Here is a 17,310-nt window from a genome sequence, read left to right on the forward strand (position 1 = left end):
CATTCTGCTGTTTCTTCTGCTGACTCCTTCCAGCTGCACTCCCTGTGGCTTTGATCTGGAGAGTTAGATCTGGGGGTGGGGGGTGGTGGTGGTGGTGGTGGTGGTGTGTGTGTGTGTGTGTGTGTGTGTGTGTGTGTGCGCGCGCGCGTGCGCAATGTCCCGCATAAGAGAGGGTGACCCACCCAAGTGGGTTTTCGTTTCAGCCCCCCGGAGTACTGCCAGGTAGCATGCCTGCTGTGTCCCCACCCCTCCCCCTCCCTGGGAGCAGGGCTCAGAATATCGTGGGAAGGAGACAGTTTGGTCCCTGGTCTCTGCCGTGGGACTCATCCAGATCGGCTCTTCGGGCTCAGGCAGGAGAGTGGGGGAGGATGGAGAAAGTGGGGAGAATAGCCCATGTGGAGTGAAAGTAGTAAGGCCCAGGGGCTAGGGGGGGTGGTGTATCGGCAGTGGCCAAAGGTTGGACCCCCTGAACTCTCTCTGAGGAAGTCTGGCAAAGAAGCCAGCCTTGGTTGCTTTTGCGTGTGTGTGTTGTGTGTGTTGTATGTTGTGTGTGTTGTGTGTTTGTTTTGTGTGTGTGTTGTGTGTTTGTTGTGTGTGTTGCTTGTAAATATTCCCACCCTGCCCAATCCCCATGGCTGTTCTTAGGTGCTCACTGGAGTGGGTGGGGAGGTGGAAAATGCAAAGGTGGGCCCCAGGGGAGCTAGCTCAGGGGCAAGCCCGGCTTGCTGCATACTGGTTGGATGCTTGGCACCACACGTGGTCCCTGGAGCACATTGCCCTCCCAGCGGGGAGCACAGACTGAGAGTCAGGATCCAGCAGTGAGCCAGAAGCTGGGCCTGGCCCGGCTCGCCTGTCTGTGTACAGCCCTAGCCTGAGGGGCCCTGGAGGCCCCTCCTCTCTGCAAGTCTGAGCCACCTCTGCCAACTCAGGGCTCACCCTGCTTGGACTTTTGGGCTCTCTGGTGAAACATGGAGGTGTCATACCTGCCTCCCTGGATTGTGAGGACCACAGCCAGGCAGGAGTGACTGGGCTGGTTACTCCGTAGGCCGTGCAGCCTGTGTCCTTGGAGCTTGGACAGTGGGCCAGGACCTGGCGTGGACAGCTGCCCCCTCTGTCTGGGAGAGAGATGCGCGCGTCACTTAGGTCACACCCATGACTTGTGGGGTGCCTGAAGTTAAAAGAGCTGGGGAGGTGGTAGCGGCGATGCCACCGCGTTTATCCCCAGTCGCTGGGGCTCCCTGTCGCCAGGTGTGGGGTGGCACCAAAGAAAGATTCTTTGCCATGGGGGGCCGCGGGCAGAGCCGCTGAGGCCCAGGGGGCTGTTTGGAAACTTCTGTTGAATAGCCAAGATCCTTTTAGCTCAGTGTGGGGGAACAGCTGGGGGGCCTGGGAGCTTTCGGGGGGGAGGCTGTGGTCTTGACATAACCCAGATTCTGGCGAAATGTAAGAGATAAACTCAGCAGGCCAGAAAGCTATAAAGCTCTTGGGTAAAGGGGGTAAAGCGCTTGCTTTGTACCTGGTCAACCTTTTCCATCCCCAGCACCCCATGGGGCCCATGAGCACAGAGCCAGGAGTAAGCCCTGAGCACTGCTGCATGAGTAATCCCTGAGCACTGCTGGGTGGAGCCCCCAAACCAAAACTTAAGTACATAGGTCAAATAGCTGAGGGATGTTGGCTTAGGTGGTCCGTTCAGGCACACCTCGAGTGAGCTGGGCCAGTAGTTTAGGGGGCAGGAGTGAGGTAGGATGGGTAACCTGAGGTCTGTTGCTGTGTTCCATGGAATTTGGCCCTGTGGGTGGAGATGGGGTGGTGGGAGGGGAAGGCTGGGAGAGGGGTGGGCGGCAGGGCTGCAGAGAGAGAGAGAGAGAGAGAGAGTGTGTGTATGTGTGTTGGGGGGGTCTGCTTTCCTGATGTCAGCAGCTGCCGCCCCCAAGCTGGGTTTGGGGTTATGCAGAGGCCAGGGGGCTGGCTGATGGCGGGGCTGCCTGGGCTAATGAGCAGGGGGAGAGGGAAGGGAGGGACGCATGTCAGGGGTGCCCGCCCCTCACACAATGGCCCATATGGGCGCCCGCCGGAGCTGGCACGAGGAGGCTCACTGGGGTTTGGCTCTGCCCCGTATTCATTGTGGGGTTTGTGGGGCGAAGGCAGGGAGGGGCGGGATGGGATGAAGGGCTCCTAGAGTTCTTCCGGCTAGGCCTCTGCCACCTTCCCCTCAGGGCTCCGGGCCCTGCTTTAGAGGCCGGATTTACAGGATTTGAGGCTCTGATCTGCGGAGACAGAGATTGAGGAAGCCGGGAGAAGAGAAGCCTCACAGCCACGGGCCTGCAGGAAGGAGAGCTGGGTGGGGTAGGGGAGAAGGGGGGCAGTGCAGGGATGGGGCTGCAGACCTGGGGGGATTGAGGGGGGGGGGGGAGACAGAAAGGGGGCGGAGCTACAGGGCAGGGGCGGGGCTTCAGAGCTGGGGGCGGGGCTTCAGAGCTGAGTGGGACAGGGCAGGGGGCAGGGCTGCAGAGCTGAGTGGGACAGGGCAGGGGGCGGGGCTGCATTGTGCTGTATCCCAGCATCCGGTGCAGTCGCCTGCACACAGTAGGTGCTTAGTGGAGATCTGTGGAATTAATAAACTGCAGGAGGGAACTGGGACCTGTTTACCCTCTGATGATCCCTGAGAGCAGCAAGCATCTATCTCCCTGGCTCTGCTAATTCCCTCAATCCCACCCCAACCCGTCCCTGCTTGGCGCTGAACCCCCCCACCCCCCCGCCCCCAGCTGCAAGAACAGCTTGGCGCACAGAGAAGGGGTGCGATGGCAGGAATCCTCGCAGCCTCCCTGAGCCTCCGTGAGATGCTGGTTACAGATTGTCAGTGGGACGGATGGATCAGGGCTGAAAGGGTTTTGTTTTTGTCTGTTTTTTGCTTTTTGGGTCACGCCTGGTTGGTGCTCGGGGGACTGGGACCATATGGGATGCTGTGAATTGAACCCCGGTTGCCGTGTGCAAAGCAAACGTCCTACCCACCCTGCTAGCACTCCAGCCCAGGGCTGAAAGGGTTTTAAGCAAGTGCGCTCAGGCAGAGGTGCAAAGCAGGGAGCTCAGCCAGAAACAAGTCAGAGAGAAGCTACTACGCAGAGAGGAAAAAAGTCCAGAGGGCTGAGGTTGCAGGTGGGTGAGCAGGCAAGGGCGTGCCCTTCCAGAATCGCATCCAGGGTGACCTGGCCGGGCCCTCACCTGCTGTGGACCTCCTTCCCCATCGGTGCTGGACTGAGCGGTCCCAGCCCCTGAAGTCCCCAGAGTCCTTTCCAGCGTGCAGAAGGCCCGCAAGGGGTTAAGGCGCTCGGCTGGGCCTCCCTCTGCGGGCAGACCAACCCCCTCCCTCTGACAAACACTTGTAGGAAATCAGGCCGGGCGCTTCCTGCCCAGGCGGCGTGGCCACAGCGCGGGGCGGGGAGAGGTGGGGAGCGATGCTTGTCTGTGCGCAGGGGCTCGGGCTGGCAGAGCGGCCTGGATGCGGGCCAGGGAGCCTTGGAGGCAGGGGGCTGCCCAGGTCTGCAACAAAGAGCGCGCGCGGGCGGGTCCCCGGAGCCCGGGCCGGCAGCGTGGAGGAGGCGCCCGGGAGAGGTACGGGACTGCGGTGGGGGTGGGGAGCCGCCGCCCTTCGGCTCGCCTGGCCAGTCCCAGCCTCGGGCACCTTCAGGGCTGGACGGCTGGACCAGCCCAGGCAGGAAGTTGGCCCGGCCCCCAGCACCCAGTGTGGGGGCGGGGGACTGATCGGGGGCGGGTTTAGTCCAACTTCGGTGGGGGCGGGGGAAAGTGGGGGGGGGGGTTGCTGGACTCCAGCCCCCAGCTCTGATTCTGGTCTCCGCTGCCCACTGGCCAGCGCTGGCCTCTCTGTTCTGGGCTGTGCTCATCTGCGCAGGCAAGGCTAGCCTTAGGGTTGTGTGCGTGAGTATGTGTGCGTGTGTGTATTTGTGTGGTGCTGAGGCACAATGCACGCGTGGGGGACCAGAGCATGGGCAGCTGTGGATGGGCAGATGGGAGTCCAGTCTCCCCATCTGCCCTGGAGGGGCTAAAGAGAAGCCAAAGGTGTTCGTTCCAGCTGACTGGACAAAGCCCCCCAACTCCCTAGTTTAATTCTTACAAGCTGCCTCACTTCTTTCTCGCTGCCTGCTTCTGGGGTGCTGGGGTAGCACGTCCCAATTGGCCAGGGGGACAGGCTTCCAGCGGCAGGACCCCTTAGGGCTGTCACTGTCACTGTCCTCCCGTTGTTGTTCATTGATTTGCTTGAGCGGGCCCAGTAACGTTGTGAGATTTGTTACTGTGTTTGGCATATCAAATATGTCACGGGGAACTTGCTAGTCTCTGCCGTGCGGGCGGGATACTCTCAGGAGCTTGCCAGGCTGTCCGGAGGAATTGAACTCAGTCGGTCCCCTGTGTTGGCCGCATGCAAGGCAAACGCCTACCTGCTGTGCTATCGCTCCATCCCTTAGGACATGAGGTCCTAATTAGGACCCCTGCCAGCTGCTGGGGGGGGGGGGGGGATGATGGTCCAGTGAAGCACTCTGAGCCCCACAGCACACCTTCTTCTGCCCCCCCCTCCACAACTGCACCCACACTTCCAGGCCAGCCGAGAGGGCTTAGGGGAGTTGCCCGCTGCCCCTCCTCAGCTCTGTGCCCCTCCTGGGAGAAGTCAACGCCGGGCCGGGAGCGGGCAGCAGCTGGGATAGCCCTGGCTGTATGGGAAGGGGCTTTTGAGGGTGCCCGAGGAAAAGGGGAGCCTCAAGGAGAAGGGTCCTTGGTGCTGGAGCCTCTGAGGGCGCCAGAGCAGCCCTGGGGGTGATCCAGGCCTCGGGGATTGGAGAAAGAGACCCCTGAGGCACGGAGAGTTTTGAGAGGTCCAGAGGCAGGCTGTGGTGTGTGTGTGTGTGTGTGTGTGTGTGTGTGTGTGTGTTTGTGGTGTGTGTGTGAGTGTGTGTGCATTAAGACAAGCGCCCTGCCACTTCAAAGATGGAAGGAGGAAATTTCATTGCCTCCTAATGGGTCTAGCGCCACTTGTGCACCTGGGACTCTCCTGACCTGAACTCCTGGCACATGCATGTACACACACACACACACACACACACACACACACACACACACGTGGCCCTTATCTCTCCCCACTGCTGCCCTGGGGTGGCTGCCGGAATCAGGCCCTGCCTTCAGCTGCCGCGCCAGGGTCCCCGCCCAGGCCTCTCGGCAAGCTCCTCTCTTGATATGATACCTGTGTGGTTTCCTCTGCTGGGAGCGTCCTCCCTGCCCCCCTGCAGTGCTCTCCATCTCTCGGCCCGACTGCAGGCTCCCCGCCGCAGCCCTGTCTGCTGGGACAGGCTCAGTGGCAGAGCCATATGCTTCTTCTGAGACCTGGGTTTCGATCCCAGCACCGCCCCTCACGCTGCTGCACCTCACTTGAAAGCCTGATTCTGGGGCCTGAGAGAGCACAGTAGGCAGCGCGCTTGTCTTGAAAGCCGCCAACCCGGGTTCAAGTTCCGTCACCATATGTGGTTCCCTGAGCCGGCCTGGAGTGACCCCTGAACACAGAGCCAGGAGAAAGCCCTGAGCACAGCCAGGTGTGGCCCAAGAGCCAACAAAAGAGGAAAGTAAGTTGAAATGTTTGGCTCGTGTCTGCTGTACTGTGCCCTGGGTTCTGGCACTGGTAGGAGGTGGTTGGTTGGTTGGCTGGATTGTCTCTGGCTGCTCAGGTGCCCCGGGGCCACTCTTAGTGCCCTGCTCGGCTGTGTGGGCTGATGGTCAGTGCTCAGCTGAAAGGTGGTGCTTGTCCTGAGTGGTGCTGGGGTGGCCTAGAGCTGTCCCATGGTGCTGGGGCAGGACATGTGGTGCTGGGTGACGAACTTGGGGCCTCGGGCCTGCAAGGCATGTGCTCCTCCACCCCTTTGGGCTGTGTACCCCAGCCCTGTTGTAGAATGAGAGTGTGGGTGATTGTGTGTGTGTGTGTTTGTGGTGTGTGTGTGTATGCACGCATGCCGTGTGTGTGGTATCTGTGTGGATGGTGTGTGGATGGGGTATGTGTGTGATGTGTATGGATGAATGGTGTGTGGATAGTGTTGGGGGGGGCATCGAAAGGGCTTCCACGCAGTGTTCAGGGGTCCTGGGGTCACTCCTCCTGGTACTCAACTAACCAGTCCTAAGGGTGGGATGGGTGTGGCTTGGACCTTGTGGCACAGGGTCCCAGCAGGGTTACACTACACCCGTGTTTGCTCCCGGAACTCTCCTGACCTGAACTCCCAGCACACACACACACACACACACACACACACACACACACACACACACTGTCCCTTCCCTCTCTCCACTGCTGCCTAGGGTGTCTTCTGCATCAGGCAGGGATAGGTCCAGCATGTGGGCAGAGCATGCTCCCTGGCCCCAGCGCCTGTCATTGTTTTGTTCTAGTTTAGGGTCCATACTCGGTGCTGCCTCGGACTTACTCCTGGTTCTGTGCTCAGGGATCACTCCTGGTAATGCTCAGGGGACCCTGTGCAGTGCCAGGGATGGAACCCGAGTTGGCCACGTGCAAGGAAAATGCCTTAGTCCCCGGTACTCTCTCTCTCCAGCCCTATTGTAGGTTTTTAAAAGTCACTTCGCACCCACTGGGTTCTCACCTAACACTGCTTAGTTCATGGAAACAGCCACGCAGTACAGAACCAGGCCTCAAACATCATTACTGGCATTTTCTTTTTTTTTTCTTGTCAGCGTTCACAGGAAACGGTCAAAGGGGACCCTGGGGAGGAAGTGGGCTTTGCAGTTTCAGACTTTTACCCTCAGAAGCCAACAAGTCACCCCAGAAAAGTCCCCTTAGCCCCTCCCTGCCCCACCTCCCCCACCCTCCCAGGCCAAACTCACAGGGAGGACCTCTTATGAAGGCAAATGCAAAACCAAGAAGCCTTTACGGCTATTCCTAGGACATGGCTGCCCAGTGGGTCCCTGGGTGCAGTGCAGCCAGGCCTCCAGATGTCCAGCCCACGCCTCTCCCCGTGGCCAGTGTGTGTGTGTGTGTGTGTGTGTGTGTGTGTGTGCTCCCTCTCCCCAGGCCAGAGCATGACAGGAGTGTGGCCCCAGAGCCTGGCTCAGGAGAAGGTCACTGCTGTGGGGAGCCCTGGGCGTGCAAGCTGCCTCTGTCTTTGGTCGCGGTGGGGTTTCTCTGTGGTGCCTGAGTCATCCCTGGAGGCAGATGTTCCTCTTTGGCCCCCAGAGGCCTCTGATGGGGCCCACTGCTCCCTGGCCTGACAAGAGGAAAAGGAGATTTCTCAGAAGACACAAAACACCAGCCTTACCTGTGGCTTCGCAGGACCCAGAGACCTGGGCAGCATGTCAGGGGGTCTCACCTGGGGTGTTGGTTTAAAATGTAGATGCTGGGACTGGAACAATAGTGCAAGGGTAGGGCATTTGCTTGGCGGTGGTGCCAGGAGCTTCCAGGGCCACACTGGCAGTGCCCAGGTGCCGTGGGATGCTCCAGACCTTGGTACCATCTCCCTAGTCGAGAATATGTATTCAGTCCCTGGCACCCCATATGGTCCCCTGAGCCCACCAGAAGTGATCCTAGAGCACAGAGACAGGAGTCAGCCCTGAGCACAGCCAGCTGTGGCCCCCAAAATCAAAATAGAAAACTAAAAAAGACAGGGGCTGGAGTGAAAGTACAGTGGGTGTTTGTCTTGCAAGCAGCTAACCCGGGTTTGATCCCCGGAATCCCATCTGGTCCCCTAAGCACCGCCAGGAGTGATTTCTGAGCACAGAGCCAGGAGTGAGCCCTGGCATCGCCAGGTTTGGCCCCAAAACAAAACAAAACAACAACAACAAAAAACCAACAAAAACAAAACAAATAAACTAGGTTCTCAGCCCAGAGAGGCCGTGCAGGGGTTAAGTGCTTGCCTGGCCTGCAGCAGACCTTGGTTTCATCCTGGCACCTCAAAGTCCCCAAACATCAGGTGTGGCCCTGCAGGCCCCCGGAACACCACCAGGATGGTCAACCTGATCCTCAGCACCACAGGGCTCAGGTCTCCCATGGAACTGCCAACCTGCATGACCCAGGATCTCCAGAAGGTCCCCTCGGCTTCCCGATCTCCTCATTGGGGGATTCCCTGAAAATAAAGGAATGCATATTCTTGACTAGGAAGATGATGCAATAGGCTGGTGTGCCCCTGTGGCACCTGGGCACTGCCAGTGTGGACCAGGCGGCCCTCAGCAACTCTGGCCTGAGAACCAAACTCGTACTATTGGGTTGAGTATCATCTGGAAAGGCTCCTGAGCACTGTTGGAGAGACCCCTCCCCCCAAATAAAATGCAAATCTCAGGGCCCTGTAATAAGGCCTCTGGATCTCTTTGTTTCTCTGTCTCTCTGTTTCTCTGTCTCTGTCTTTCTCTCAAATTTTGGGTCACACCCAGCTTGCTTATGGGTCACAGGGCCGACTCCTGGTTTTGTGTTCAGGGATCATTCCTCACAAGACTCGGGACCATATATGGTGCCCGGGGTTGAACCTGAGCTGGCCACATGCAAGGCAAGCACCCACCTGCTGTCCCATCTCTCTGGCCCAGCTCTCGTCGGGTAAACCTAGGAGCCTGTATCCTCAGAGGACTCTCAAGAGCTCTCAAGCTTCAGGGCCCCCAGCAGGGCTTGCTAAGGGCATCCGGGGCCCTTCTCGGAGGGCATGGGGTACAAGGATCAGACTTTTCCTTGGGCAGACTTCCTTTTACAGCTTTTAATATACTCATCTCAGGGAAGGGGGACTTTTTTTGGGGGGGAGGGACATAGTTCATGGGAGCGACACCTGGCTATGCTCAGGGCTGGCTCCTGACTCATTCCTGGTGGACTTGGGGGACCATGTGAGGCGCTGGGGATCAAACCCTGGTCAGCCGCATGCAGGGTCAGCGCCCTCCCTGCTTTATGTGCTATGGCTCTAGCCCCTTGAGGTCTAAGACAAGCTCGTGTATTCGTGCATGCAGATGCCAGGGGTGGTGTGTCTGTAAGCAGAATGCCCGAGAGTACGGGACCCTCCTGACTGAGCTTGTTTTCCCTTGTGCCAACGTGTTTTCCTGGGGCCTCCTCATGAGCCTAGGGGAGGGCAGATGGGCAGTGTGTGAGCCAAGCTCCCAACCCAGGCTGCGGAGTGGACGCAGTCCAGGGAAGGGGGGACGGTCATGACGAGATTCACGGGGTGGAGAAAATTGAGTGCAGGTCCGGGGTGCAGAGGAAGAGTGGGTGGGGGCGTGAGGGGGGGTGGTGTATGGTGTTCCCCACGAGCCCAGATCCAAGGAGCAAGCAGGGAGAAGGGTCTTCCCCAGCCCCCAAGATGTGTCAGCATCCGGGGACTGGTCCATTCCCCAGGGGACTCGCTGTCTAGAAATAGCCGCCTGGTGACTGTTCTCAGCCTTGCAGATCACGGGAAGCTGCGGGGACAAATGCAGACTTGTTTGTCCCGGGAGGCCTGGGCTTTTGCTGGGGCGGAGGCGGGAGCGGGGCACTGCCAGGTGGACCTTCTTCCCCAGCCTGACCTTGCCTGCGGATGGCCCCGTAGGTCTCAGGACCGATTTCCCATATGTAGAGCTCCGGAGGGCAGAGGGAGGGAGAGGAGGAGCACTGCAGGGAGACAGGGAGGAGTCTCCCCAGGTCCTTCCCCAGCCTTCCGCTCTCCCCAGCCCGGCTCCTCCCCTGGCTGCTGCTGCCACTGCAGGGCGACCGGAGAGAAGCTTCTAGATGCAGCCCTGAGTGCCTCCTTGTCTGGGATCCCCTTCATGCTGCCCCAGCAAGAACCCAGAGCTCTCCCACTTCCCCTGCAGCCCTGGCCACTCCCCTCCTTCACACTTGCTGCGGACTCGCCCAGCCCCGCCCACCCCTCCCGGGGCCAGACCACTTCCTCCCTGCTCTGGGCCTACAAACTTGCGCCCGCCCAGAGTGGTTTTGCTTGAAGTGAGCAGAATCAACACCTCGGAAGGGCACGATCTCACAAAACATCGCCTCTGCTGCTCAGGGTGCCACCAATCACCCCAAAAGGAGACCCCTGCCTTGCAGTGGTCCCTGCCCACGCCTCCGTCCCACACCCCCGTGGCCCACCAGCCAGCTTTCTCCCACACTGCAGAACCGCCCTCTCAGGGGCATCCTCCTAAGAGGAAATTTTGCCTCTGCTTGCTTTCCCCGGGTCTAACGGTTTGAGGTTCACCTTGGTGACCCTGTAACCCACCCAAATCCCAGCGTTGTCTACGTGGTCTACCTGTCGTGGCAGCCTTGGTGGCTGGTTGCTGGGGCCCCCATGGACCCCTGTCAGCAGAGTCACCACCAGTGGCTGCAGTGTTGGCCAGATTCCCAGTTTCAGTTTTTCTAGGCTCTGGATGCTCTGTTCACCATTCCTCTGCCCTTGTCTGAACTCTCCCATAGTACCGGGGGCTGCCCCGGAAGGGACCACTGGCCCCTGACCCTGTGTCTGAAGGCACTTGACAAAGCAGCGTACGGAGAGGGGACTCATCACGATTTTACTGTGGAGGCTCCGAGAGGTGGAGCAACTTGCCCAAGGTGGCACAGCGGTAAGGGGAGGAAGCCCTCTGATGTTACTGTGTGTATGTGTGTGTGTGTGTATGTATGTGCACATGCATGAGCTTATATGTGTGTGTGTGCATGTGTGTATGTGTGTGTGCGCGTGAGTGTGTGTGTGTGTGTGTGTGTGTGTGTGTGTGTGTGTGTATGTGGTTCCTGAGCTCCTGCTAGAACTTTTACTTGGTAGGAAGGAGGGGACGAATGCATTAACCTTCGACACTCTGAGAGGTGGAACAACTTGCTCAAGGTGGCATGGCTTTAATGGGTTGAAGCCGTCTGATGTTACTGTGTGTGTGTGTGTGTGTGTGTGTGTGTGTGTGTGTGTGTGTGGTTCCTGAGCTCCTGCTAGAACTTTTACTTGGTAGGAAGGAGGGAACGAATGCATTAACCTTCGACACTCTGAGAGGTGGAACAACTTGCTCAAGGTGGCATGGCTTTAATGGGTTGAAGCCGTCTGATGTTACTGTGTGTGTGTGTGTGTGTGTGTGTGTGTGTGTGTGTGTGGTTCCTGAGCTCCTGCTAGAACTTTTACTTGGTAGGAAGGAGGGGACGAATGCATTAACCTTCGACACTCTGAGAGGTGGAACAACTTGCTCAAGGTGGCATGGCTTTAATGGGTTGAAGCCGTCTGATGTTACTGTGTGTGTGTGTGTGTGTGTGTGTGTGTGTGTGTGTGTGTGTGTGTGTGGTTCCTGAGCTCCTGCTAGAACTTTTACTTGGTAGGAAGGAGGGGACGAATGCATTAACCTTCGACACTCTGAGAGGTGGAACAACTTGCTCAAGGTGGCATGGCTTTAATGGGTTGAAGCTGTCTGATGTTACTGTGTGTGTGTGTGTGTGTGTGTGTGTGTGGTTCCTGAGCTCCTGCTAGAACTTTTACTTGGTAGGAAGGAGGGGACGAATGCATTAACCTTCGACACTCTGAGAGGTGGAACAACTTGCTCAAGGTGGCATGGCTTTAATGGGTTGAAGCCGTCTGATGTTACTGTGTGTGTGTGTGTGTGTGTGTGTGTGTGTGTGTGTGTGTGTGGTTCCTGAGCTCCTGCTAGAACTTTTACTTGGTAGGAAGGAGGGGACGAATGCATTAACCTTCGACACTCTGAGAGGTGGAACAACTTGCTCAAGGTGGCATGGCTTTAATGGGTTGAAGCTGTCTGATGTTACTGTGTGTGTGTGTGTGTGTGTGTGTGTGGTTCCTGAGCTCCTGCTAGAACTTTTACTTGGTAGGAAGGAGGGGACGAATGCATTAACCTTCGACACTCTGAGAGGTGGAACAACTTGCTCAAGGTGGCATGGCTTTAATGGGTTGAAGCTGTCTGATGTTACTCTGTGTGTGTGTGTGTGTCTAACATTAACATCATTCCTCGACTCTGTCCCTGACAGGTCCCAGGCGGGATGGCAGGAGCTGAGAGGAGCCAGCAGTGACTCCGGCGGCTGCGGTGGCAGCTGTGTCCCCTGAAGATGAGGTGGCTCCGGTGAAACGCAGGCCAGGCCAGGCCCCATGGCCAGCTCAGGCGCGGAGGTCCGCTGGGCTGAGCCGGGCCTGGGGAAGAGATCCAGGCGGCGGCGCTGGGCCTGGGCAGAGGCCGGGACGGTTGCGGACCCGACTGGCCCAGGCAGCTGGGAGGAAGAGGGGCCCCTCCTCAGTGCCGCCAGCCCTGAGCTCCTGCAGGACTTCCACCGCGCCCAGCAGCACCTGCAGCCTCTGGAGTGGTCCCCGGACCCGCAGCCCGATGCATCCCCGGACTCCGAACCAGGAGAGTACACGGGAGAGGGTGAGTCCCCTGCCACCCCCATGCTGTCCCCCAACCCCTACCTTCTAGTGGGAGGTGGGCAACTCGAGAGCATTTTATTTTTATATTATTTATTTATTTATTTATTTTTGGTCACACTCGGCGATACTCAGGGGCAACTCCTGGCTGTGCACTCAGGAATCACTCCTGGCGGTGCTCAGGGGACCATATGGGATGCTGGTGATCGAACCCGGGTCAGCCATATGCAAGGTGAATGCCCTACCTGCTATGCTATCACTCCAGCCCTCCAGGGCCTTTTAGAATTTGAAAATAATCGTCACGGGCTGGAGAGATAGGACAGCAGGGAGGGTGCTTGCCTTGCATGGGGCTGACATGGGTTCGATTCCAGGCATCCCATATGGTCCCTAAGCCCGCCAGGAGTGATCTCTGAGCAGAGCCCGGAGTAACCCCTAAGGACAGCCAGATGTGGCTCCAAACTAACCACCAAAAACAAACAAAAATCATCTATAAAAGTGTTTCACTTAAAAAAATGTTCAAGATTTAGGGGCTGTGACTCAGAGGTTGAGCACTGTACCCGGCCTGTGTGAAGCCCTGGCATCGCTCATTCCCCCAAGCACTGTCAGGAGCGAGCCCCTGAGCACTGAGCCGAGAGTAGCACTCAGCATTACTGCCTATAGCCCCCAAAAACAGAAATAGAAACTGTAAAGATTTTTTTTGCTTTTTGGGTCACACCCAGTGATGCTCGGGGGTTACTCCTGGCTCATGCGCTCAGGAATCACTCCTGGCGGTGCTCGGGGGACCATATGAGATGCTGGAAATCGAACCCAGGTTGGCCTCATGCAAGGCAAATGCCCTACCCACTGTGCTATTGCTCCAGCCCCGAAACTTTAAAGGTTTAAATTACAATAAGTAATACTTTTGATCGCAAAAACTCCAGAAAGGAAATGCTGTAAATGGCAAGCCAGATCTTCTTTGCTACATATGTCTGCAAATGTAGTAGGAGCGAGGGAAGGGTCTGACCAACTGAAACCAGCTCTCTTGTCTCAGAATAGACACAAACTTTCCCAGCCCTTCCCAAGCCGCTCCCAGGGCCTGCAGGGGAATTCCCCAGCATGAGTGTTCTCCCGGCAGCTGGGCTTCTAGGCCATTCCTAGTTTTTGCAAGTACAGATAGAAAATGGTTCATCTACCTGGGCGCACTTGATTTGATGGTGACCTCTGTCATTTAAATTGCTAGGTCCACTGGCTGTGCCCACTGTTTACTTGCTTATTGTTTTTCTTCCTGGCGTTTTCATTCAATGCATCATCATTATCAGATGCAGAAAGAACCAAAGCATGCAGTCTGGGGAGGGTGAGGGAGGGATGCATTTGACCCAATTAGATCAAACTGAGCATGTGCAAGGGCCCTGTGGTTGGAAAGCAGGTGTCACTACTAGAACAGGGACAAAACCAGAGAGGGCTTCAGAGAGGGGGACATTAGAGGATCATGGCGAGTGGAGGGAGGGGACTTAGGACTGTAGCAAAGGTCCAGGCCTATCCTGGCTACTGCTGGAAGGCAGGTCTGAGCTTTCAGGCTTGGGAGGAAGGTGAGGGCTGAGGAAGGGGCGAAGCAGCTCTGCTGTGGTCGGGGCATGCGAGCATTTGGACTTGGGCAGGGCCGTGGGTGAGCTTGCTGGTGCCCTGGGAGGTAATTGTGACCAGGCCTGTGACACATGGGATGGAGGGAGGTGTGGGTTCGAGGGACAAAGGACAGAGATGTCTCCACCCCACACCCCCCACCCCGATTCCGGCTTGTAGATCTGAGAGGGGCAGTGGCAAGGCGGAAGGAGGGCCAGGCTTGCGGCTGGGCTCTGAAGGACCCGTGGGAGTTCTTTTTTTTCTTTTTGGGTCACACCCAGCGATGCTCAGGGGTTACTCCTGGCTCTGCACTCAGGAATTACTCCTGGCAGTGCTCGGAGGAACCATATGGGATGCTGGGAATCGAACCCGGGTCGGCCGCATGCAAGGCAAGCGCCCTACCCACTCCAGCCCCTGGCTCTGAAGGACCCGTGGGAATTCTTAGTGAGCAGGTCTTAGGGTGCCACAGCACCCTGTGGATGGGGGGACACCTGGGGTTCACCCCCCAGCTTAAGGAGGGGGCGGGGCGAGGAGTAGCTCAGGGCAGGCGACACCCAGAATCCAAACCTGACCTATGCTTGGGCCTGTCCTTTCAGAGTTTGAAGAGGAGGACGTGGACAGTCTAGAAGATTCCACCATGCCTGTCCATTGGCTCGGCCGGCAGGACCCCCGCCCGGCCACACCTGAAGCGGCACCAGACGAGGTCCCTGGAGGTGCAGAGGCCCGGGGAACGAGGGACAGCTCCCCAAGGGTTGAGTCTGAGGCCGCTCTGAGCTCCGAAGAGGATGAAGACCACGAACACAGCCCCAGGACCTCGGAGTGGGATCCGGCAGGGGGCAGCAGCGGGGACACCCCTCCAGAACATTCTGAGGCCGCCCAAACTGCTGACCTCAGCCCAGCGAGGTCCTGGAGCAGTGGAACCGTCAGCCTGGGACCCCCCTCCGACAGCCCCGGCTCCCCCTGGGCAGGGCGGTCCCCTGACCCCCAGCCCACGGCCCGGGCCAACAGTCCCCATCGTCACCGCCTGAACCCAGCTGACGGCGTTGGAGGAAGTGTCACCGTGGCAACCACCAAGGCATTCCAGGACTCCTCGACACCCCCCTCCCCCAGCCCCCCGGATCCTGCAGCTCGATGGGGGGCCCAGGCGACAGGCCTCTCCTGCCCGCAGCCCGGGGCCCAGGCCTGGAAGCGGACATGGGCGTCACCTAAGACACTCCCTTCCCGATTCGCCGGCTCCACCAGCCCCCCCAGATCTCAGCCCAGGCCGACCCGGCTGGACAGGCCGGCCCCCAGACAGGAAGCCACGCTGGCCGGCCACGCAGCCTCCAGTGACGCCCGCAAGTACGGCCGGGGGCGACTAAACCACCCACTCCCCGATTTATCCAAGGTGGGACCCCGGGTGAGGTTCCCCAAAGAAGAGAGCTACCGCCCACCCAAGGCCAGGAACCCGGGCCGAGGGCCCCAGGACCCCCGCACGCCTCTTGTCTTCAAGTCTCCCGCCGAGATCGTGAGGGAGGTACTGCTCAATAGTGGAGAAACCCCCCCGGGGCAGAACCCACCTCCCACCCACCCCATCGCCAGGGTGCCCCAAGAGTTCCAGACCCCTGAGCAAGCCACCAAGCTGGTCCATCAGCTCCAGGTAAGCGGGGCTCATTTCTAGAGGGGAATCTGTTGCCCGGGCACCTCCCTGACCAGAGTTGGGGCCTTGGGACTGGGCCAGGAGGAGGGAGGTGCCGGTGGAGCCGGTGGAGGGAGGCCTTGGGTACCCCAAACTGAGGGATACCCCTGCTTCCTTTGCTATGAAAAGGCAAGGATTGTACTCACAGTTTGTGTTTGCTGGGTTTCATTAGTGCTGTAATGAAAATTCAAAATATGGGGCTGAAGCCATCTACCACAGGTAGAGGGTTTGTCTTGCATATGGCTGACCTGGTTTGAGTCCCAGCACCTCATATGGTACCCCGAGCACCACCAGGAGTGGTCCCTGAGCACAGAGTCAGCCCTGAGTATGGCCAGGTGTGCCTCCCCCCGAAAAAAAAAACAGAAAAGCATTCATAATGCATCAGAGAGAAAATGTTATAATGGAGCCCCGTCTCTGTCACCCAGCTTCTCCTCCATTCCCGTTACCCAGCCAAGCTCCTCCTCACCAATGTCCTCACCTCTCCCGCCCCCTTCACTCCCCCAGCCCCCTCCCCCACCTCCTCGCCACGGGGGTATTTTGAAGCAAATGTCCAACATGAAAGCACTGGACCGTGGAATATTTTAGTGTGTCCCTGCAAAGCTCAGGGTTCACGTTCACTTACACAGAAGCGCACTTCTATCCTGGGCCCGAAAAGTTCATGTCACTTCCTTTACTATTGTCAATATCCAGTGAAGGTTCCGCTGGCTCTGGGCTCTCATCAATGGCCTGTCTGTGTGGGATGCAGAACCCAGACGCACACAGCCCTCATCTGCTCCTGGTGCTGTTGGAGTCACCAAACCGCTTTGATTCATGTATTCTTTTTGTTTCCTTTTCGCATCCTCAAAATCTCTTTCCTCCTTGTAATTTATTTGTTGAGGAAACAAATTTGTTCTGTCCTGCAGGGCATCCTGCATTCTGGACTTTGCGGGTCCATCTTCCACTGATGTGTGTTCCCGCAAGGAGCTGTAGGATGAAGCTTTTTAATTTTTTTCTTTTTGGGTCACACCCAGTGATGCACAGGGGTTTCTCCTGGGTCATGCACTCAGGAATGACTCCTGGCGGTGCTCAGGGGGACCATATGGGATGCTGGGAATCAAATCCGCGTCAGCCATGTGCAAGTCAAATGTCCTCCCCGCTGTGCTATCGGTCCAACTGAGCTGGAGCTTTGGGGGGGGCCATCGCTCCCCATTGGTTCCCCCTGCAGACCACAAGCCCCGCACCCATGGGCCTTTGGGGGCAAGAGCGCTTGCAAGGTTGGTTTTGTCAAACGCCTGGATGCCTCCCAGTCTTGCTGGGCTCATTGCCCTGAACCTAGGGCTTTCTTCAGGGGTGACCAGGCGGCCGTGCATCCCAGTGCTGTCATTCTGTCTGCACTAATTTCCCGAAAGTCTTCTCTAAAGTAGAACTTGGACCTGTTCCGTCCCCCAGGTCTCATGCATGCGGGCAAGACTAGAGAAATGCTTGATTCTGCTGTGATTTTTTTTTTGGGTGGAGTGTGAAAAATCCCCCAAACCACTTTGGGCCACCCCCCGCAGTGCTCAGGGGCTACTGCTGGCTGCGTTCTTGGGGGTGTTTCTGTTGATGCTCAGGGAACCCGGAGGTGCCGGAGATGGAAACAGGCAGCTGCCGTGTCGGCCTGCATGCTGTCTTCCCGCCACCTCCCAGGCCTTGCTCTGCCCTTCTCATGCCTCG

At 58.0% G+C, this 17,310-nt stretch overlaps 1 protein-coding gene across 1 annotated transcript in view; it reads left to right on the forward strand.

Moving 5' to 3' along the window:
• Nucleotides 1–17,310, forward strand: part of AKNA (AT-hook transcription factor) — a 60,748-nt gene that overhangs the window by 4,564 nt on the left and 38,874 nt on the right. Inside the window, 2 exon segments of the mRNA XM_056138591.1 lie at nt 11,954–12,345; nt 14,537–15,579. Of these exon segments, the coding sequence (XP_055994566.1) occupies nt 12,072–12,345; nt 14,537–15,579 (1,317 nt within the window). The 5' untranslated portion in view covers nt 11,954–12,071.

The sequence above is a fragment of the Sorex fumeus genome, unplaced genomic scaffold (genome assembly GCF_029834395.1).
Source record: "Sorex fumeus unplaced genomic scaffold, SorFum_2.1 ptg000129l, whole genome shotgun sequence".
In the NCBI taxonomy this organism is placed as follows: domain Eukaryota; kingdom Metazoa; phylum Chordata; class Mammalia; order Eulipotyphla; family Soricidae; genus Sorex; species Sorex fumeus.